The sequence below is a fragment of the Oculina patagonica genome, chromosome 6 (assembly GCF_052425735.1).
Source record: "Oculina patagonica isolate OP01 chromosome 6, crgOcupat, whole genome shotgun sequence".
Classification (NCBI taxonomy): domain Eukaryota; kingdom Metazoa; phylum Cnidaria; class Anthozoa; order Scleractinia; family Oculinidae; genus Oculina; species Oculina patagonica.
Genome location: NC_135763.1, coordinates 12,673,170 through 12,695,302, shown reverse-complemented (window position 1 = coordinate 12,695,302; position 22,133 = coordinate 12,673,170). Strand labels below are relative to the sequence as shown.

Below are 22,133 nucleotides of genomic sequence, written 5' to 3'. Positions count from 1 at the left end.
TGGCGAAAAGGTTAATAAGGGGCGTTTACCATTTGCCAAAAAATTCTCGTAATTTCGGTTGGGATGAAAATGCTGCGATGTATTTTGGTTTGCCCGAACAGAAAATTTCCCAAACAAACGTACGGAACGTCTTGAAAGGTTATCCAAAATTCCCAACCGGAATTATGTGCATACCATTTGCTTTTCTAACTCAGCTCATTTTCAGGCGTTCCGAGTAAATCTTATTTCGGGATATGTTGCCGGTGTACGTGTGCGACAAATGCAGACTGCAGATTTGGAGACCCCGGTTGGAGACATTCACTTTGGTTAGCCTGTTTACGGTTAATAATAATGGTCATGGTAACAAGAAATACACTTTCAAAATGGTATGTAGTCTGCATTTGTCTCACATCAGTTATTTTGCTTACCATTTGCCCGTGAACAACAGCCCAGGTTTATGCCGGGTTTAGGGACGGACCATTATTTTCTTGGAGGGAGGGGGATGAAAAATTTTCCTCTGCAAACAATTTTTTTTAGTTTATGCACCTCTGCAAACATTTTTTTTAGAAATTCTTACTATTTTTTGTTATACATATCGTTTTTGCAAACAATTTATTTTGTCTTTCCAGGCCCTGCAAACAATTTTTTTCAATATTTTTCATCCCCCCCCCCCCCTCCAAAAAAATAATGGTCCGTCCCTTATGTTAGCCCCTATCAAATGGCCTGTATGACGTCATTACGAAAATTGCTCACATCGCGTGACTTCGGGAAGAAAATGGGTGCCTCGTCGTCTTATCCAACTCCAGCACTTCCATCGTCAAGAACAGTTATTGTTACAGGAGGAAATACAGGAATTGGGTATGAAACTGCAAAAGCCATCGCTCGAATGGGAGCAAGGGTCATTATCGCTTGTCGTTCGGAGGAAAGAGCGAAAGAGGTTAGCTTACATGAGGGTTGCATACTTCATAATACTTTTGACTGTTTAAACTGCATAAAGAAGGTCAGGAATGGTTAAAAACAGTGTTTGGCACTGCTTCGAAATCTGCACATAAGAATCGGCTTTGGTGCTGAATATTATGCTTGTTTGCTTGACTTTAAGATTAATGCAAAATCACTTCGCGTGCTTTTTAATACACCAAGGTAAACCGATAAATGAGGCAAAATATATATGATACTCTTGCAAGCAATATCGTCACGCGGAGGGGTGCTCGATCCGCTCGCTTTCGCGCGCGCTCCGCGCCATTCCTCGCTTAATAACCATTTGTTCTGCGGGCTACAATATGCGTTGCATTACGACCCAAAAAGCTAGTCAAGGTTGTCTGAAATGTGTGAGGAGGGTTGTAAGGTGTGAGGGGGGTGGGTGTAGCCTGTTCCCAACTAACCGAACGCCTGGAACAGGCTAGGGCGGGTGCGGATGGAAGATACGAAAAACGAGAGTGGGAAGGAGGGATTTCCAGCCTAGTAGCTTGATAATAGGAACAAATTTCGGCTTCCACTAAGGAAGGATTGAGAAATGGGATAAAATGGTATAGGAAGTGGGATGTCCTAACAGTCCTTTCCCTTCTCCTCTAAAATGACCAGGAAGTAAAACACAGTAACAGAGAATGGGGAGGGGGGTGGGTGGGTAAGTGCCATTACATGTGAAAGAAATTCTATCTTTACTCTCAACTTTTTTTTCAATGCAAATATGAAATGCATGAAGTATCATTATTAAATTGTCTCCATTTTTGAAGGCCATTGAAAAGATGCAAAAGGAACACAACCAAGGCATCCAAGAAAGTAATAGTGGCGAAAGCCAGAGTGCTGCCGAGACAGAGGCAAAGCAAGAACAAGAGGGAGAACCAGGCACTAGACACCAGCTCCTCTTAGAGTACATGCAACTTGATCTAAGCTCACTAAGCTCAACTGCTAAATTTGTGGAGACGTTTAAAAAGACTGGGTATCCATTACACGTGTTAATATGCAATGCTGGAATAGCATTTGTCAACAAAGGTTGGTTGCACACCGAATGCCAATACCATAAAAGCTCTTATAGCCCCCCTATCTACTAAAAAACTAAAAAAGCCCCTCTCTTACTAGCCCCCCCCCCCCTGTCTGGAAGTTAGATTTTTAAAAAGCCCCCTCCCCTTCCTTAAATGGTAAATCAAGACAATTTATGAACAATATGCCAAGGCAACTTTAAGCTTTTCAGGTATTCAATATTGGTACCAGAACCCCATAAGGGTTTCCGTGTGTACTTATACAAAGAACTTTAAAAATATGTTCTCATGAATATTTTGTTTGTTGTCCACTTCAGACTCAGTTGTCGCAGCTTGTGCATACTCTTTAATAAATACCTACTTTTGACAGATTTTCCATTTTTAAAAAAGACTACCATCTAATGGATTTCTTTATTAATTATTTTAATTAGGCCTGACAGGTGATGGATTTGAAACACAATTCCAGGTACTGTGCATAGTTTGATTTTTTAACGTTTATCATTATATTTAAGAATAAAGACAACCTTGCTTGGTCCTAAGGGTATTCTCTGCGGTGGTTTTCAAGAGGGAAAAGCACTCCCAAGAAGAGGCTGGAATAAAGATTATAAGTGAATTAATGAATTAAAGAAGAGGGTCCTGAAGGGGGGGGGGGGAGGGTCCCATTTTCGCAGCCAAAATTTTGCCCAAATCCCATTTTCCAGTCTATTGTTTTCCCAAATTTCAAAATCACAGTCCCAGTTCTATTGTTTATCTGTCTCTGATTCCCAGTCCCAGTGACCCAAATTTTACCCTGGGTACCAGAGGATTTTTTCTCGCGCGCGGTGGATACTTCGGTGGCCAAAGGCCGCACCCACAGCCGAAGGCCGTTGCCACGATAGAGACATGACCGACACCGGAAACCGCGCAAGAAAAACCTCTGGCACCCAGCGTACCCAAATTTCATTTTCCCAATGAAAATTTGCCCAAATCCCAGTTCTCATTTTACCCCTTCAGGACCCTCAAAGAAGGAAGGAAGGAAGAAGAAAGGGAGGGAGGAAGGAATATATTGTGTAAAAATATCAAAATATGTTCACTTTTGCAGGTGAATTACTTGAGCCATCTTCTTATGGTGCTGAAGTTGTTACCTGTGATGAAGCAATCTGTTTCTGCAGACACAAGGGTCATCTTTGTTTCCTCCAAGATGGAAAGCTGGGGAGAATTCACTCTGGATAACATTCAAGGGCAGTTAAGCTATGACAGATCAAAGTTTTATTCAAATTCAAAGCTATATATGGTAAGATTTTTTTAATTATTTCAACTTTAGTTAACACTATTTATGCCTAAAGACTGAGAACAGGCTTTCCCCAGGGGGGTATTCAGGATATTAAGTGACAGGGATGATTGAAAGATTTTTTTGGGTTTTTAGTTTTTTGTTTGTTTAATCTCACTGACTCATTCTCTTGCGGCTTCACAGCTGGCAAGTGCCATCTGGTAAGCAACATGTAAAGTGCTTTCTAAGAATTTTTTTTCGAGTGTCCGTATACCTTTCTATTGTTCTACACCCGTTTTGTTTGGCAGGCTAGTGTTCCTCCACACAGTTACATAGATAAAAACTGGATTCAGACATCCTTGGATATAGGGCCTTACACTTTTATTTTGAAAATAAAAAAGTTTGGGAGTGCAAGGATAGAGCTGGCCTAGCTGGAGTCACAAACCTGAAACAAGATATAGAAAAAAATTGGCATGGCACATCAAAGCTTGGGAACAGTGACCAAACCATTTTGTCACGGTCCTTCCGATCCACATGACCATAACAAGGTTTCCTCCTTCAAATTTTTATATTGGCACCCCTGATCTTTCCACCTGTTGTTTCCCTGAGAAATGGAACAACAATGTTTTGCTACGTTGTTCACTGCGCTTTCAATGCAAAATATGACTTTTATTGGCAAGGACGGTGGTTGTCAATGAATCAACACATTTACAGGCAAAGTAAATCAACATCCAGAGAAGATAGTGAAATCAGAAAAAAAATACAGACAAATAAATGACCTTTGCTGTGATTGTGGATGCTTTTTTTATTATTTTCTTTCTCGGTGGCATAACTTCTCGTCCCCCAGAACTTCTTGTTTTTGTTCTCTTTTCGCCTACCACGTCACACTTGTTTTTTGGCATGGTGCCTCGATTTATCCATGCCAGGAGTACCTTCGGTCTCTGCACCCCCCAAAACTGGACACTGATGCCACGTTACATTTGGGACCAATACGTTTACATGTCAATAACTGGGAGTGCCATGCCCAAAATTTGCCTTGTCGTGTCATGCCGATATTTTTAGTGCATGATCGGCCAGCAAGATAAATAACCTCGAGACAAAGACTGAGCTAGAACAATTGTGATAAAATCAGTATTATTATGATAGTTAGAATTTAGTTTCTGTTCATTAATTTTAGCCTTATTCTTTTTTCCTTAAGGTGATGACAATGTTCTATCTTCACAAGCATTTGGCTTCTCAAGGAATTTCCTTCTGTGCCCTTCATCCAGGAGTGGTACATAAAAAAAAATTGATTAATTAAAATTACTCTAAATAAGGGACGGACCAGGGGGGGGGGGTGAAGAATTTTCTTCTGCAAACTTTTTTTTTAGTTTATGCACCTCTGCTAACATTTTTTTTCGAAATTCTTACTATTTTTTGTTATACATATCGTGTTTGCAAACAATTTATTTTGTCTTTCCAGGCCCTGCAAACAATTTTTTTCAATATTTTTCATCCCCCCCCCTCCAAAAAATAATGGTCCGTCCCTAAGATTTACAAGGTTCACAAAAAAGCAAAACATTGAACTTGTACTAATTTACTTTTTTCGTGATCCGTTGATGTAAGCCAAAATTAATTAGTTACATAATCTCCTCCTTGCAGCCAAGATCTTGGTTAAGGTCTGAAACCTCTTCAGTTTCCAGTCTCCATGGCTGCAACCATATTGTCGTCATCAATAGCATCATTAATAGATGTCATTAATTACCTTACGATGAGTTACTGTCACTGAGTAACTTGATCATATTCACTTAAGACAGCATATTTGTGTTTTTCTTTAGGTTTCTACAGAAATAACCAGGAATTTTCAGGACTACTCTTCTATGAAGTATGGTTTCAAGTTGATGAATGCTTTGGGGATGACAGAAACACCAGAAAAAGGAGCAATGACAACTATCAACTGTGCAGTTAATCCAGAGCTTGCTGGGGTCAGTGGTGTTTATTATAAGAACTGCAAACCAGCTGAGCCATCATCACGCTTAGCAAGGCAAGTACTGTGTAATCATGCCTGGATTTGAGCCCTGGCTGGGGTTACTTTGTGTTCTTGAGCAAGATACTCCACTCTCACAGAGCCTTTCTCCACCCAGGCCCTGCTTATTTGAAGGGTGGATAATGCTATCCGCCAGATAAACCACCATCCAGTGGAAAGTGAAGTATGTTTTATTAACACTTATCCATTCCTGCATTGGATAACGATTTATCATCCACCCCTTGAACAACTGGCCAGGCCAGATGTATAAATGGGTACCAGCAATAAATTTAGTGATGGGGGTAATCCTGTGATGGACAAGAGCGTCACATCCAGGGAGAGTGGAAATAGTCCAAGTTCCTCGATGCTACAGAAACTGGGAAAAGAATGGGCCACTTAGCGCAACGCAGACTTGGAGGGGGATTGGAGGGGAGGGCAACTCTACTACCAGGGGCAACGTCTCTCCATATAAACAGGCCCTATAGCTATTGATAATATAGCATTTTTTTTGTTTTCTTTTTTAGGAATGAAACTCAACAAGATGCACTTTGGAAGTACTCTATAGAAAGTTTAAAGGATTATGTAGATGAGAATCTTCTGAGTGAGTGTGGTTTTCAACTTAATGTCAAATCAGAAGACAAAGGACATGGTACTACAGACTGAGATGACACCTGAGGCTTGGAAAATAAAACAAGCACAAAAACAAAGATTTTTCTAAAGAAACTATTTTTCTCCATCAGTGGGCCAGTGAAACATGAACTAATTATCATTTTTACGTTAATTAAGATTCACCACAGCAAATTTGGCACTTTGGAAAATCAATTTATTAATTAATTGAATAATATTATTGTGTTAAAGTTGATAATTATTGTTAATTACCAGTAAACCAATTATCGACTTCTGCAGAAATAATTATCAAGACTGTCATGTGGCATGCATAATTTATGGGAAACATTTTTTTCACGTTGAGCAGTCCATTTCAAAAATAAGACAAAGGAAATTTATTACAGTAGCTGTGTTTCTTTCAAATATTACAAAATTCAGTACATATAACTACAGTAGAACCCCGGTAACTCGAACTCGGTTAACTCGAACACCCCCGCTAACTCGAACTAACTTCCATTTCCCTTGGATTTGACCCCACTTTTCAGTCATTTTTACTCGGTTAACTCGAACTCGGATAACTCAAACACCCCGCTAACTCGAACTAACTGCCATTTCCCTTGGATTTGACCCCACTTTTCAGTCATTTTTACTCGGTTAACTCGAACACCCCCGCTAACTCGAACTAACTTCCATTTCCCTTGGATTTGACCCCACTTTTCAGTCATTTTTACTCAGTTAACTCGAACTCGGATAAACTCGAACACCCCCGCTAACTCGAACTAACTTCCATTTCCCTTGGATTTGACCCCACTTTTCAGTCGTTTTTACTCGGTTAACTCGAACTCGGATAACTTGAAAACCCCGCTAACTTAAACTAAATCTTGTTTCCCTTGAACAAAATTTGGGTCAAAGTTACCCCGATAACTCGAATTCCGGTTCTTGCAACTCGCCACGGTTGCCCATTGATTAGAGCAACGAACAAGTATTTGACGTGGCCATTTTCCGGCCACTCTTATCATAGGAATGTATGGTCGTGTTAGATTTTCCGACAAGATAACGTTCAATTTGTACAAGCTGTACTGTATAATGAAGTGCTGAAAAATCAGTAAATTTTTAATTAATAACTTGGCAAATTAAATATTCAATCGACCCTGATAACTCGAAACCCCGCTAACTCTAACTGTTTTTCGTTTCCCTTCAGAGTTCGAGTTACCGGGGTTCTACTGTAGTTTGCGTTTAATGAAGAAATTATACAAGTACAATTTGCACCATGCAATCAGCAAATACAAACAAAAGAGCAGTGTTGGTAAGGGAACTTTATCTTTCAAGCTCCATAAATTTTTATCACAAAAGCCAAAAAGCAAAGACAAACAGTAGTCTAATCACTTAGTGATCAAGGATTCAATATTTTTAAAGTTTTCTCTTTCTAAAAATAATCTGACAGCATTATTATGCTATCTCAAACTTGGTTATATCAAGCCTTTGCTATCTCGCATTGTTTACTATTGTACAGTACAGTGTAATCCCAATTTCTTGAACCTCCAAGGGATATAAAAATTGGTTCTAAAAAATCGAGAGTTTAAGACATTGTGGTTAAAATTGCAGTGTTTAAATTAACATATATAGTGAAGCAAAATTAATCTTAAGGAAACGTTTGGTCCGAGTTAGTGGGAGGTTTGAGCAATTGGGATTACGTACACTGTGTACTATTTGACAAAAAATGTTTATTGAATTAAACAGCAATAAACAGCAGATTAAAAGTTCATTACACTCCTTTGAACAGGAGAGACCAAATTGTAGACTTATATTGCTTGGCTAGGCCTTAAATGTAATGTAATTCCCATACAAGGAGTGATACACTGTTATTCTGTAAAATACATAAACCCATTTAACTAAAGTCCAATCTTTCTAAGTAACCAAAATTTATTTACATTGTACCAACAATGTCATATTGCAGTCAAATCCAGTCAAGTGTTAATAAAAATTAAAATGAAGACTTCAATATTATTAATATTTTTTATTTCAAACTTCCACTATGGTATACCTGCTAACTTTTCCTGGGTCAAAGGCGTGAGATTTTTATCCTGAGAGTGTCAGGATTTCTGAAGACGATATGACAATGTCCGAAGTTTTCCGAAGACGTCCGAAGTATTCCCAAGACGTTCCGAACATCTCCCGATCCCAGTACGTGGAAGTATTTTGCTAAACACGACCTCGTTCCCAATGCTTTTTTTCGTCAAAACTCTGTCATTTCGAAGAAGGTATCGCCATTTACTCATTTTACATTGAGTTTTATTTTCTCACACTGGTTTGAAATTACATTTTTTGGAAAATGTGTCGTTTTTGGTTGTAATAACTCACATTTTTCGACTAGGCGTGAGAAATTGGTTTGTAACCGTGAGTTGGCGTGAGATCGAAGTTTTCAACTCGTAGGCGTGAGAGTTAGCAGGTATACTATGGGTTTGATGGTAATAAGGTTCCATACTTTCACTTACTCTGACTGTTAAATATATTTATTCTCAATCTATATTATACCTTTAATTCCAAAATAAGTTATATTCAATGTGTTTAATGTCTGAGCTGTTTTAAAGTGCTGCTGAATTTAACACTAAAATAACATAACTAACTAGTATACCCATTCCATCCCAAATCTGAAGCATTATTCTTGTTTAAGACAATGCAAAGAATTCAATGGCAAGTCTTGAAAAAATATTAATAGCTTCAAGTTTGTATTTTTGTAATCCATCTGACCTTCTTCAATCCAACCCTCTTTGTTCTTGTTTTTTTTATCATTACCTCAGTCTGTGTTTTTCTGCCACAGTAAATTCAAAATATATATTTTTTTCTACATCACACAAAAAATGATCTCATTATCCTTGTACCCAGGGTCTTTGTTCCCTTTGACCAATAGTCAGGAAACGAGCAACCCTGGAAAGTTCTGGTTGGAAGTCCAAAAATATCGGACTTCAGAAGAATGCTTTCAGAAGAATGACCAACAAATTTTTTGGTGTTTTTAACTTGCGGCAGTTTTTATTGTTTTAAAGCCAATCAAATTTGATGCTGTAACAGAACTTTCAAATGTCGCTTGTTTCGTCAAGATTGCGCAGTAAGGAACAAAGACTTGAGGTACGAGAATGTGATCTAATATACCCTAACATTTTGTATAACTATTGAAACTTATTTTAAAACAGGCCATTTCATCAACATGATATTTTTGAGTATCATAAAGTTTCAAAGTTGATGATTTTCTTTATTCGGGACATCACGTGTCTGCCTGACCATGAATTTATGGTATGAGAAATCAGATGGCCATCATATTTGGGAATTACAGAGCTGGGAAAATGTTATTCTTAATCATAATTTCCTCTGCCAGAAATATAATCAAGAAACAAGTTTTACTTGCCATTCATATTCTGGAATATGAAAAATTGTTCTACTTGTCACTGGCTGTTACCACCACAGCAGCCTTGTAATCTGAACCACCAGAAGCTCCATAGCTTGCGGGACTGCTTGTTGAATGCCAAGAAACACACAGTTGTCATAGCAAAAAATGCCGAGGACAGTGTCGACACAACAAAGGTGGATGAGAAAGTGTACTTTTCATAAGCTGTTGATAACAAATTGTATAGACATAAATTAGCAAAATTTACAATCACCCAGAGGGGATATAATGTTCACAAGGAATTATGCACAGACACCCTCTTCTTTTGTCCTACCTTATTGTTACCGGTACTTATTTTTGCCATAATTTAATTTCGCAAAAATGGTACCGACATATTTTGCGGGACTTAATTTTCGCGATTTGACAAAAATACGTAATAAACATAAAAATACAACAAAAAATTTTAATTTTTGCAGATCCTTAATTTCACGATTTTCAAAAAACTCACGAAAATTAAGTCCCGCGAAAATAGATAACAATGAGGTAATTACTCAGGTGAAAAGAGTGATCAAAATAACTAGGTGATCATTTTAAAGGGGAAATATTTTCAAGTTTGTTGTTTGTAAACTGTCTTGATCTTCCTAAATTATTGTAACCATCCTTGGCTTTTAAGGTAAAAGGTGTAGTCGAAGTTCAAGCCTAGTGGCCCATCAGGCCAGAGCTTATTCCAGTTTCAGTGGCATGAAGGAGGCCCTGCCAGGGGGGTTCTCGCGTCGCTTGTCTGAATTGAAAAGTGTTCCGTGTCGCTGTTTCATCGCTCTTCATGTCGCTGTCGGTAACTAAATTGAAGGAATATTGCTTGTCCTTGTCGGAATTTAAGTTTTTCCATAAGCGTTGTCGTGATTTTATTTTATGTGTTGTCGCTACTTTTTGGGCCATGTCGCTTGTCGGAATTTACCCTGGCAGGGCCTCATGAAGCAACTAAGAGTATTTCCACTCCTCCCTGTATGGGATGCTGAAGGGTTACCTCCCAGCATTAAATTCACCAGTACCCATTTATACTCCTGGGTGTAGAGAAGAACTGTGAGAGTTAAGTGACTTTCCCACGAACACAACACAGTGACCCTGGCCAGGGCTCAAACTTGAACCGCTCCATCCAGAGTCCGGCACACTAACCATTATGCCACTGTGCATCTCGACCTTGGTTATTACTGGTTAATTTTTACTTCTTTTGTGTCTTCTACCTTGTAAAATCATTACTTTGAGGTTTTCTTTAATTTGAAAGAAATTTTGTACATTATTAAAATGACTTAAAATATCAAAACAAAGCTCCTTCAATGTCACAGTTCTACGCACAGTTATGCTACCACCAGTACTTACTTCTGGGACAATGGTCTGGGGGAAAAAACATCAAGCAGCCAAAATACTGCTTTGTATAATATTCCAGTAGTTTGGAATGTTGCTGCAATGCACAGATTGGAATATAGGTAAGAGCTGTGATGACTGCATATGCAAACATAAGAAACACCAGCCGCTTAACCACTTTGTCCATCTTCTTCTTCCTCAATTTAGCTTGTTCACCAATGACTGTGGAGATATCTCGTAGCTGAAATAATAAAAGAAAGTAAACATTGTTTTTTATTGACCCTGAGTGATCTGAGGTTTAGGTAACTTGCGAAACATGAATATCATTATTATTTGTTGCTGCCACTAAGGCAGAGCAGAACATCCTTAGAACAAGATGGAAACTCATTTGAAAGGTTTATAATTGGCATGAAAAATAGAGAGGGGTTTACATTTTTAAATGCAATATATTGCACGGCAAACTTACACCAAAAATACAGCTACAGCACAGGAAACCCATGCATTTCAGGTAAACTTATATTTATTCTCCCCAAGAGTTTCCCCAAGAGTGATTCTTGGGGAGAATTATTATTGTTCTGATACTTAAAACCCAAATTATGTCGGTGGTTTAAATTTATCTTTAGTTTTTCAAACCAGTTTGATTTTTATTTTCCTTTGTTTCAGATCATGAAAATGAAAAAATTCAAACCGGTTTGAAAAATGTTAACATTTCTAACATGCTTGTTACAAAACTTTGAAATCATACTCTTACTATAGAAAGACACTTACACACAGGTCAATCAATTTTTGATGCTGGTGCAACTTGTGGCCACACCACTCACTGCTTGAATATCACAACATCTCAATTTCTCGTCAGAACTTTTCGCTTGTTGTTCGCTTCTTGTGCTTAGAATTAGGAAACAACTGCTAGGCAGGCTACTGCATGGCAACTCTTGCCACCCAGCAAAACTGTCAACAAAATTTAAGCGAGGCATGCAATCCATTCTGGTTATAGCCTACGTAGCACTTAAGTTAGCCTAAATGGCACTATGGTTTATAATAGCCTACCGTTAGCTTCTAAAGTAGCTTGCGGTTAGCTAAATGGCACTATGGTTAGCCTACCGTTAGCTTAGGTAGCTTGCGGTTAGCCTTTTTATTTGCACCTCACTGTCTTGCCTCGCATGCCTCGCTGCCTTGCCTTGTACGCCTCGCACATTATTTAAATGAAAGACTGAGTAGAACATTACCGTAAAGAGCTTGTACACGACAAAAAACAAGCATGTGCAACCAACTCCTTGTGACACCTCTGTTATGAAAGTTGTTGTATAAAACCCTATGTCTGTACCATTAGGAAAGCAGAGACGCATGTTAAGTGGAACATAGGAAGTCGATTTGGAGCCCAGAACAATGCCCACTGGAATGCAAGGAAGAAGCCAGCAAACAAGAGAGCATACAACACGCTTCACTTGGTAAGTCTTTCCTTGAAGGCTAACAAGGCTGTCAGAACAAATCATCTAAAAGAGAAATATCAAATAATGATGTTAAAAGATTTTTTTTATATGATAAGGGGCTTTCGAAGATTTTGGTAACAATCTTAGCAAATAATCCTTCAAGATCCTCAAGGATTTCATGAGGATTTTTGCAGGACCTTAATTGTTGAAGGGCTTAAGATCTCAATTTTTAAGATTGTTGATTACGTGATACATGATGTGTACAAACAGTATCTGGAAGTGCCAAGGCTATGAATTATTATTATTATTATTATTATTATTATTATTATTATTATTATATACAAAATGCAAAAACCATGTCATGGATCAGAAGCTAAATTTCATTTGCATTATTAAGCTCTGCACTCATTTGTCTACGAGGCTCTAGGGCACGAAGAAGACCTCAATGAGATATAAAGAACACTGACATTGGCGTTTTAATTGCAGAAAGTGTGTATTGTAAATTGTTTAAATAGTTTTTCTTTTGTTTTTGATTGCTTAACTCGCGTATGCCGGATCACAACAAACGCACAATGTAACCGTTATGTTTCCTTTGCATTTTAAATCGCTTATTCCAATTTTAAACGCTTCTCGTTTTCTATATAACATATTTTGCTTTCTATTTTAACGACTGTATCATAGAACCATTTATTGTAAATAGTTTTGCGCCATAGATTATTATCAGAGAAATTTTTTAATCAAAAATTGTTTTATATGATTATTATTATTGTTGTTATTATTATTGTTAATAGTTATTATTATTATAATTATTATTACTGAAAGGTATTTGTCCACATCAATTTTAAATGTAAACTACAGGAAGAGAAATTCATGAATTCAATAATAAGCTTGGTAAAACATTCTTTTGGATGTTGGTATGTCAGTTATACAACACTAGCCAAGTTAAGAGCCACTTTAATTACCTGAAGCAAATTGATGCTGTAAACCACAAACCACAGTGCCAAAGCTACAGAGAAATAGTGTATCAACATCCCTTGTGCAGTGCAAAATTTTGTGGGATTCGCTTCAGCCTCCATATAGAACTTACTCCTGCAGAAGGCTTTTTCTCTTCCAATGCCATTTGCTACAGCAAGCAGGAAACCTAGAGATAAAATTGCCAATTATTATATTAATGAAATAATAACAATATACAATTAATACTGGTAACTTTATTAAGGTATCAATAAAAATTAAATATATAGCAAAAGTACATGTAATATACCATTTTAACTAAAATTTTGTACAGTAGGTTACCAGTAGTTAAAAAACTCATTAATAATTAATAAAGAAAATGCAAAATAAATTATTGTTTAATGAGTGTCTTTATATCTGATAAAGACACGGCTAAACTTTACGTCCAATTTTCAAGGCCAAAATAACCCCAAATCTAAATATTAAAAAAAATGTAAAAAATAAATTTAAAATAAACATGAATGAAACATCAACTAACACTAACTAGCAGTAAATAATCAAGTAATGTTTAATAAATTCGCAGTTCGTGTTTTATCATTTATTAAACATTACTTGATTATTTACTGGTAGTTAGTTGATGTTTCATTGATGTTTCTTTTTATTTTTTACATTCTTTTTAATTTTGTGTAGTAGGTACCGTATTTGTTTTAAAATTTATTTTTGTGTTAAGTGCCATTGAATCAAAGGGAAATGGTGCTATAAAAATATATTATAATAACTAGTATTATTATTGTTGTGTTGTTGTTGTTCTAATGAAATATTATTAGGAAGTTGTGGCTTGGATAGAAACAGGTTAAAAACATTAGCATGGGGGAATAAAATGTAATAATAATTTATGCATAATGATGCATAATGATTGGTGCATAATGATTTTGATGTACCTTATTGTTACTTATGTTTGCGGAACTTAATTTTTGCAATTTTCAAAATATCGCAAAATTAAAGACCCGTGAAAATTAATTCATAACATTTCTGACGTTTTTCAATTGTTTTAACATATTTTTTGGCCTTATCGCGAAAATTAAGTCCCACAAAATTTGCCTGTTCCATTTTTGCGAAATTAAGTTCCCATGAAAAAAGAAACCATAAGGTAAAAAAAGAAGCAAACAAAGAAAACAAAACAAGACCAATATGAAGAATTGCAACTCACAGATGGCTGCAGATAGGCCTTGAATGCACAGTGGAATCACATGAGGAAAGCACCGGCTGTAACAAATAAAACATTTCACAAAAATGGTATTTTTAGACACTCAACAAAATAATGTTCTGTTCCATACAAATTGTTACTTGTGAGACTGAGATCCAGAATGGGAGAGGAGGATTCAAGGAAGAATTTCGTAAAGTGTGCCAACACTTCTGTAGTTCTGCATGTAGTAAAGAAAAATCTAAGCAGGCTCATTAACAAGCCCAGATGACCTGTGTACCTTTAAAATTACTGCAGGTCTTTGTTTTTTAGTGATCTTATTTAAAACCAAACTCTCCTGAGAACATTTGTAGAAATATTTGGAAACAGTGAGGAGAATCTGTATTCTGATATTGCCTGAAATTATGTTTTCTAAACTCACAGCTGTTTGATTCTGATCCAAGTTGCTAGGATTATGACAAAACCTAACAAGCTAACAGCAATAGAGAAGTTATCCACCACTTTCAGAGCAAAGTCTTCAGCTGAGGTAAGCGTCACCCACGGACATGGAGGTTCGCACATCTTTGTCTTCTTGTTTAATACAAGTGGTTGGCTACATGGGTAGCGAGGCATTGGCATGGTTTGATTACTGAATAAAATATAAAAAAGCATTATAATTCAGCTTGTAAAATGGTTACTGTGTCAGACTCCGGGTTTGAGCAGTCCGGGATTGAGCCCTGGCCAGGGTTACTGTGATTGTTCTTGGCCAAGACACTTTACTCTCATAGTGCCTTTCTCCACCCAGGTGTATAAACGGGTACCGGCGACATATTGCCGGAGGGGATACCCTGCGATGGACTAGCATCCCATTTAGGGGAGAGCGGACATATTCCTAGGCGCTTAATGCTACAGAAACTAGAATTAGCTCAGGCAGTATGGGCCACATGGCTCGAGACTCCCCTCCCCTAATTAATGCATCAAAGGCAGAGGACAGGAGGTCTAAACCTCCCACCCCTTCCTGTACATTTTCCCCTAGGTCTTGCCTGTTTCTTTACTGGATTCAATTGCAAAATATTACAAAATATTGAAGAATTTTTCTCAATTTTTTTCACTTCCTGCCACCTTGGGAATCCAACTTCCTTTCCTCTGTTCTCCTGCCTCTGGTACCCCTCCCTCCCCTATTCTCCAAGGCTTCTGCCCATCCCCCTCCACATTGGGCGATACAGAAAACCCTGCGAGTGAGAACCCACATTTTCCCAAGTTAGCCTAAACAGGTTCTTACATAAATGGTAATTAGCACAAATTTAGGATACTTAGTTTGTTAATAGCTTCTTATTTTCTAAAGAAAAATTTTTGCTCATAGAATTTTTTAATTGATGGTATTCAACCTTTTCCTTTTTTATAACAAATGTTATGTAAAAATGACTATAATGGAAAACTAATTGTGCCTGAACACAAATATTTTTAAGTGTCAAAAACATCCAGATTTTATAGTATGCTCAAGCTTGAAAAATTCCTCAACTACAAAGCCAAAATAATAAATTATTGAAATCACTTAACATTTCTAAACAAAGATCTGCTATTCTAAGAAGAAATTACATGATGCATTTTGTAGAAATTCTGTAAGAATTTCAGACATCCAGTGAACTCTGTTATTAAATTGAGCAAGAATAAACTGACACAATAACAACTGACTGACCAATTGATTTATTGATTGACTGATTGATTGATTGAGTGATTGATTGAGTGATTGATTGACTGACTGATTGATTGATCAATAATTTGACTTTCCAGGAAAATACTTGCCTTGAAAAACTTTGAAGATCACTCCTCCCTGTACCTCCACAAAAAATGCACACTCAATAGAAACCGCACATTATAGTAATAGTGGGAAGCTTTATCCTTAACCTCACCTCGTATTTAAGCTTTCTTGTTGTTCCACGGACACAGAAAGTTTATTCGCGTAGAAAATGGTGGGAAGTAGAGAAACGCCCCATATCAGAAGCAAACTCGTAATTATCACCAAAGCCACAACAAAGCGATTCCTCTCGTGGTGTATCAAAGGTTTTTGGCCGCCCGAAGACGAAAAAGACGTATCGCTTGTTTCCTGTTCATGGACGTTTATCGAAGCTGACATTTTGCACGTAGCTAGCCGGCAGACAACTTTCAAAGTGATCAAAGTCCTGGGTGAAATCTGATACGGTCGTAATGAGTTGAGCTCACGCCTCTGCGGGGCAAAAGCGAAAAGAAAGGCATATAATTTCATGTACAATATGTTGGAGACTTTCCTTTTACACACAGGAAATAGAAAATAAATAACAAGGAAGTTCACATCAAATTGACTTCCCAACAAATACAATCTAAAGCTTCGATCGAAAGAATTATCGAGAAACGTACAATGCATGCGCAAGTCACTTAAAATGTGTTAAATACGCATCGATCGTACAATGTTTTCATTTTGAAAAAGCTGAATTCTTAATGAAAAAATTATGCAGAAATCTCCTTTATACGTACCTGCTTCAATCTTCTCTCATTTCAAGCGAGATTTTCAACTTACAATCCAACTTGAAGTTGCATGACTCTGCGCGAATCAACAAGTTGCTGCCCGTAAGACAAACTGGGTTCCAATAAATAAAGTGACATTTCGTTAAACGTAAATGAAAGGGTCTACCAGGTTACAACATTGCGCGCCATATTTGAAAATTATGAGAAGCATAGTTTGTTTGCTTCAATTCAGAGATTAATCATTATCGGTATTTTTTCTGTGTTGTTCAAAACCTAAAGCATGGTACAAGAATTTATGATCCTCAGGTGTTTCTCCTGCACGACTTTCCAGGTCCACCAAGTGAGTATCCATTTGCAATCAAACGATTCAATCTGAAAGCAGCTGAAAGAGGTAGTCAGAGCAAGAGTTCTGGCCAGTTTCAGAAGCTTTGGAGATTCTTGCAATTATATGAACTTAAGTTTCAACTTAACAGGGGATTTTTTTAAAAACGTCTTGTTGTTAATAAATGGAAAATGTTGAAAGCAAATGCAATTTGGGCAGGTTTCAAAACCATTTTTCATCCAATTATAAAATTGGACAACATCTAGTTTACACTACTGAATCAGTGTTAGGGTGCCCCATATGGTTCCCCCCCCCCCCCAAGTCTGAGGAATTTGATAAGCCTTGCTAGCCTGGCTCGCAAGCTAGCAGCTTGCTTGCCCCTGTCAAGGGTTTTTATTTTGGGGGGTGGGGGTGGGGGCGGGCAAGGCTGGAGTAAAGTGATGCATCAAAATGCCAAAGATCATTAAAGCAGAATTTTCCAAAAATAAACTGAAAAACCAGAACAGAACCACATAAAAATCACTTGAATGATGATGGAGTAGGATAATTTTCATCCACAGACTTGAAACTTGGAACCATGTTGTAAAACATAATAAACAATACATGTACACCAAATTCAGTGAAAGTACTGCTCAGTAACTTGCCTTTGAATGCTCATCCACTTAATTACTGTGTTGCTGTTTGACTTGTGGAGGCACCCGGGGCGGGGGGGGGGGGGGTGCACTCCCCTATATGGCCTATATGAGGATGTGCCGCTGGATAGGGTATTGGGGTATGGTTTTTGACTTCTTTGGCCCTGAACAGGGTACATGTACCGGTATATAATTACAAGCCCCTCTGGCCTAAACAGGGCCTAAACCTGTCCTAGACAGGGTATGGCTGCAAGACTGTCGTCGAGTATTTACATTGTTTTCGCTTTCACTTTAATAAAAAGCATTATTTTATTTGGTGGGATCATTGTTTGCATTTCAATGTGTTGAACATCGCGTAAGGGACGCAATCACAGCAAAGTGTAAATGATTGTCAATGTTGTCCTTTGTCCTAAATAGGGGGTGATGTCCTACACAGGGTAAGTATTTTAAGTTTTTATTGTCCTAAACAGGGTCAGGGTTTCAAAACCCCAGCAGCACCCCTTTACCTAAACATAGGTCAAGTATCCCCCCCCCCCCCCTGGGGTAGGCATGGGTCATATAAGTGGCCTGGTTATGATATATTGTAAATTGTTTGGTGATAAAATATTTTAACTCTTTTGACAGGTAAAGAAGAGTAAGAAGTGGGCGTGTAAAGTTTGTGGAGAAAAGCAGTCAATTAAAAAGGTTTATGCTCAAGGCAGTGGCCAGGACTGCCGTAAACATGTCCAGAAATTAAACATGAAATGTGGAGAAGCACAAAGGGCAGAGCACTTGACATTTGACAGTGAGGAAAGTCCGAATATTTGTGAATTTTCTGTAAATAGCCACAGTGCAGTCAATGTCGAGGACAGCACACATTTTACAGATCATGATCATGAGGACCATATGGGACTTCCCAAGGGAGAGAGCAAATGGGGGAAGTTCCTAGAGATCAATTCCAGCGAGGATAATGGTAAATTGTTAAGGTTCTTGCGTCAATACCTAAATTATATGATGACTTTTTTTTTCAACTCCTAACAACCTCCCCCCACCCCTCCCTTACCCCCAAAATACACTGCATGGTTTTCTAAGGTCCTGTGAGTATAGATTTTTTATTAAAAATGTTTTGAAAGTTGATGACTCCTGCAAATAAAACAGTGCCCCTTTTTACATGTAAAGAGATACAGTATAACAAAATGGCCAAGTGTAACGTTAAAGGGAACCTCTGTTCTTGAGGCAAGTTGACGTTGAGTTGTTTGAATTAATGCCTAAACTACAAATTTTACAGGACAGGGGAGAAACAACATTTAATTACAACCGTAAACGGAAAAGATTATGGCTTTAAAATTTCCCGCTCGGCGCCATTTTGGAATTTATGACGTCAGTGCGTTGCCCAATTGCTTTACACAAAAGAACCTTTGCTTTCTAATAATAGCGGCAACGCAGTGACGTCATAAAATTCAAAATGGTGGCACGTGGGAAATTTAAAAGCGCAAAAATTGACAAATCAAAGGCCCAGTATTCTAATGAAAAAACGAATCCGCGACTTTAAACAACCAAAACGATTTTAGACTGTGGTAAACTTATTATTTTGACCAGAACTGTTTTACAGTCGAGGTTCTCTTTAATGATATAATGTAAAATTCTTATCATTAAGCCCCTACCCCTTACCCATGAAAATAAGTAAAGCTGTTTAGCTCTAGCTTCTGCAGCATGAAGTGACTTGGATGGAGAATCTGGAGTCCAACACACTAAAACATAGTGAAGAAATTATTCTACATGACACGAGCGTGGGACAAAGAAAAAATCGGAGTCCCCGACGGGAATCGAACCCGTGGCCTCCCAGATACTGGTTGGGCGCTCTAACCAACTGAGCTACGTTAGACTCGCTGTGAGCTAGGCCATTTACTAGGTTGATAAGTGACATGCGTCCTGCATACTGCTATGATCTCATACTGCTAGGATCTCTAGAAATCATGATTTCGACATTGCTGATCCTAGCAGCATGCAGGACGCGTGTCTCTTATCAACCTAGTAAATGGCCTAGCTCACAGCGAGTCTCACGTACATGTAGCTCAGTTGGTTAGAGCGCCCAACCGGTATCTGGGAGGCTATGGGTTCGATTCCTGTCGGGGACTCACGCTCGTGTCATGTAGAATAATTTCTTCACTATTTATCATGGAGCTTAAAATCTACCATCTTTATTATTCACTACACTAAAACATGTGGGCTCTGACCCTCCACACCCAAAAATAAGCTCACCAAAAAAGATTTCGTAACAAAAATAAAACCAGGGAATGTCTTTGGGTAGCTTGGAATAACCCTTAAGCAAGCACAAAATGATTTATATTTTAGTCTGTTTATTGTATTTTTTACAGGTTCAGAGGATTCTTTTGGTCTTAATGTGACAACCGAAAGAGATATATTTGATAAAGCTTCATCAAGAGGAAAGAGAAAATCAACATGGCAACGTGGCAAAACAAATAACTACAATCGTGGAAAGAGGTTTAAAAACAGTGCTAAAGAGAATCAAGTCAGTGATATGGATTGGTGCGATGTCAAAAATGCCACTCATAAAACTCTCAGTCATGCATATCAGAATCATTTTCCACAGACGAGAAATCCAAGGATGAACAATCCATCACCCAATACCCTTGTACATTATGATATAACATCTGAAGAAAATCACAATAAATATCAATCCTACTGTAACAGCATGCCTTATTGTGGGGATTTGCAGGCAAATGATCCTCAAACAAGCCAAAACAAATGCAATATTTATTTTGCTAAAGCTACACGAGATCCCACCCCAAAAATTATGACACCGAGTGTTTCAGCTGACCAAGAGAAGCCATCTTCCAGTTCATCAAAATGGGCAAAGTTTATGCCATGCGCTTCGACGCAAAACAAATCACATGACACCATGATAGAGGATAACTCTCTTCCATATTTCTACGCATCAGATAATAAGTATAATGACAACAGTAGATGCGACATTCAAGCAGTATTGCCTTTTGAGCAAGGTGGTAAAAGTCAAGACAGTCAGTGCAACTCTCTGCTAGTTAAAGATTTGTTTGAAGTTGATGATGACCTAGATGGGGAGTGGTGGAATTCCTTGTAAATTAACTTTCAATATTCAATAGATTGCTGTATAATTTTAATATCTAAGAACTTTCAAACATGCTGTGTGTTTACATGTGATGTAGATTAGGACTGTGTTGTTCCAGAATATATTCATACCTCCCCCACAGAAGGTTTTATCTTTAGAACCCATCCCCACCCTGCTGGTAATTCCAGTCTAGCTCCATACTATTGAGTCCCCCACTGCTTCAGAAATTTCCAGTCACCTTCCTTGGGGTAGATATGGATGGATATTTTATGGACTGCTAAGTAGAAATGCTTATTTTACAGATATACCAGTACTTACTCAGCAAAAGGAAAAATACCAGTTCCCAAGTTTTCTTGTCCAGGGGATTGATATTAGCATATAGGCTCTCACTGAGGCATGCTATAATCCAACCAGATAAAAAGGATACAACTGATATTCACTGCATCACTACTATAGAGAATACATTGATTAAATTATCTTATTTAAATGATATTCAAACATGGCTGTTTCATTTTGCCAAGGTGATGGGGATGGCACTGCGACTGCAGGTGAAAGGTGGTGTGAAAGTAAGGGAATGCTGAGTGAGAGTGATGATGGTGACATTGAACTTTACAGCACTTAACATGGTTTGCCCTCAATACAGTCCGACCTCTATTAAGCGGCCACCTATTAAGAGGCCACCCTCTATTTAGTAGCCACTTTCCAAAGTCCCGATTTATTTGTCAGTAAACTGCTGTATTTGATACCTCTATTCAATGGCCACCTCAATTAAGCGGTCGCGGCCACCTTTTTGCCGTCGCAAGTTTATATATATATTCATAATTAGATTGTTGTATTGTAGCTGATGAATTTGACCGTGTTTTTAAATAAAGATTATCTATCTATCTATCTATCTATCTATCTATGATTTATGTGGTTTTTTACCTCCATTAAGTGGCCAGCAAATTATATTTCCAAGCAAAATGGTAAAATATCTTGAGCAAAGTTTTTCTGTTGATGCAAAAGGCCTAAGAAACTTGTCAACAATGTTTTGCATATTTCTCTGTACATTATCAACTCAAAGAAATACACTGTTCATTTCAACTACGTGCCCTCTGTGTTGGAGCTAGAAATGCACGCGATGTTTTGTTACAATGAATTTTGGATTTATTTTTACAAATGTTCACTTTTTAAAAACATTTGCTATATAGAGTCAATAAAATCGTGTTTACTGGAATTTCTGTCCAACTCATAGGGGCAACCTCTATTAAGCAGCCACTTTTCAAAGTCCCGTGGGGTGGCTGCTTAATAGAGGTCAGACTGTAGCTGAATCACAACTTCATACAGGTTAGGGTTGGGTTACGGTTAGGTTACAAGTGCAACATGGACTAAAAAAAAGTTCTGGGAGATAAAGCAACTATCACTGTGAGTTTGTTATTTAGTGGAAAGGCTTTTTTTAATCCAAAAAATACAACGTT

General features: G+C 37.8%; 3 protein-coding genes and 1 long non-coding RNA gene across 5 annotated transcripts; 2 read left to right on the top strand and 2 right to left on the bottom strand.

Moving 5' to 3' along the window:
- The first annotated feature begins 714 nt into the window (after window positions 1-714).
- Window positions 715-7,581, top strand: LOC144658894 (polyprenol dehydrogenase-like). The gene is made up of 7 exons (XM_078519393.1): window positions 715-916; window positions 1,713-1,971; window positions 2,390-2,424; window positions 3,040-3,231; window positions 4,406-4,480; window positions 5,025-5,230; window positions 5,737-7,581. Exons 1-7 carry the CDS (start codon window positions 755-757, stop codon window positions 5,873-5,875), a joined length of 1,068 nt encoding a protein of 355 aa, XP_078375519.1. The 5' UTR covers window positions 715-754; the 3' UTR covers window positions 5,876-7,581.
- On the bottom strand, window positions 6,291-16,762 carry LOC144658891 (uncharacterized). The gene is made up of 8 exons (XM_078519387.1): window positions 16,644-16,762; window positions 16,043-16,356; window positions 14,572-14,778; window positions 14,157-14,212; window positions 12,958-13,136; window positions 11,792-12,058; window positions 10,581-10,806; window positions 6,291-9,425 (listed from the first exon to the last, which is right to left on the bottom strand). The coding sequence occupies exons 2-8, from the start codon at window positions 16,264-16,266 to the stop codon at window positions 9,259-9,261; spliced, it is 1,326 nt and encodes a 441-aa protein (XP_078375513.1). The 5' UTR covers window positions 16,267-16,356; window positions 16,644-16,762; the 3' UTR covers window positions 6,291-9,258.
- Window positions 16,763-16,836: 74 nt separating this feature from the next.
- LOC144658896 (uncharacterized) lies at window positions 16,837-21,566 on the top strand. The gene is made up of 3 exons (XM_078519396.1): window positions 16,837-16,974; window positions 18,213-18,540; window positions 19,946-21,566. Exons 1-3 carry the CDS (start codon window positions 16,915-16,917, stop codon window positions 20,686-20,688), a joined length of 1,131 nt encoding a protein of 376 aa, XP_078375522.1. The 5' UTR covers window positions 16,837-16,914; the 3' UTR covers window positions 20,689-21,566.
- Window positions 20,117-22,008, bottom strand: LOC144658913 (uncharacterized). Of its 2 annotated transcripts, XR_013571800.1 has the most exons (4): window positions 21,918-22,008; window positions 21,601-21,683; window positions 20,995-21,075; window positions 20,117-20,242 (listed from the first exon to the last, which is right to left on the bottom strand). It is a non-coding gene; the product is annotated as an uncharacterized LOC144658913 (long non-coding RNA). The 2 variants fall into 2 exon arrangements; XR_013571799.1 differs by lacking the exon at window positions 21,918-22,008 and having other exon boundaries at window positions 21,601-21,883.
- Window positions 22,009-22,133: the final 125 nt, after the last annotated feature.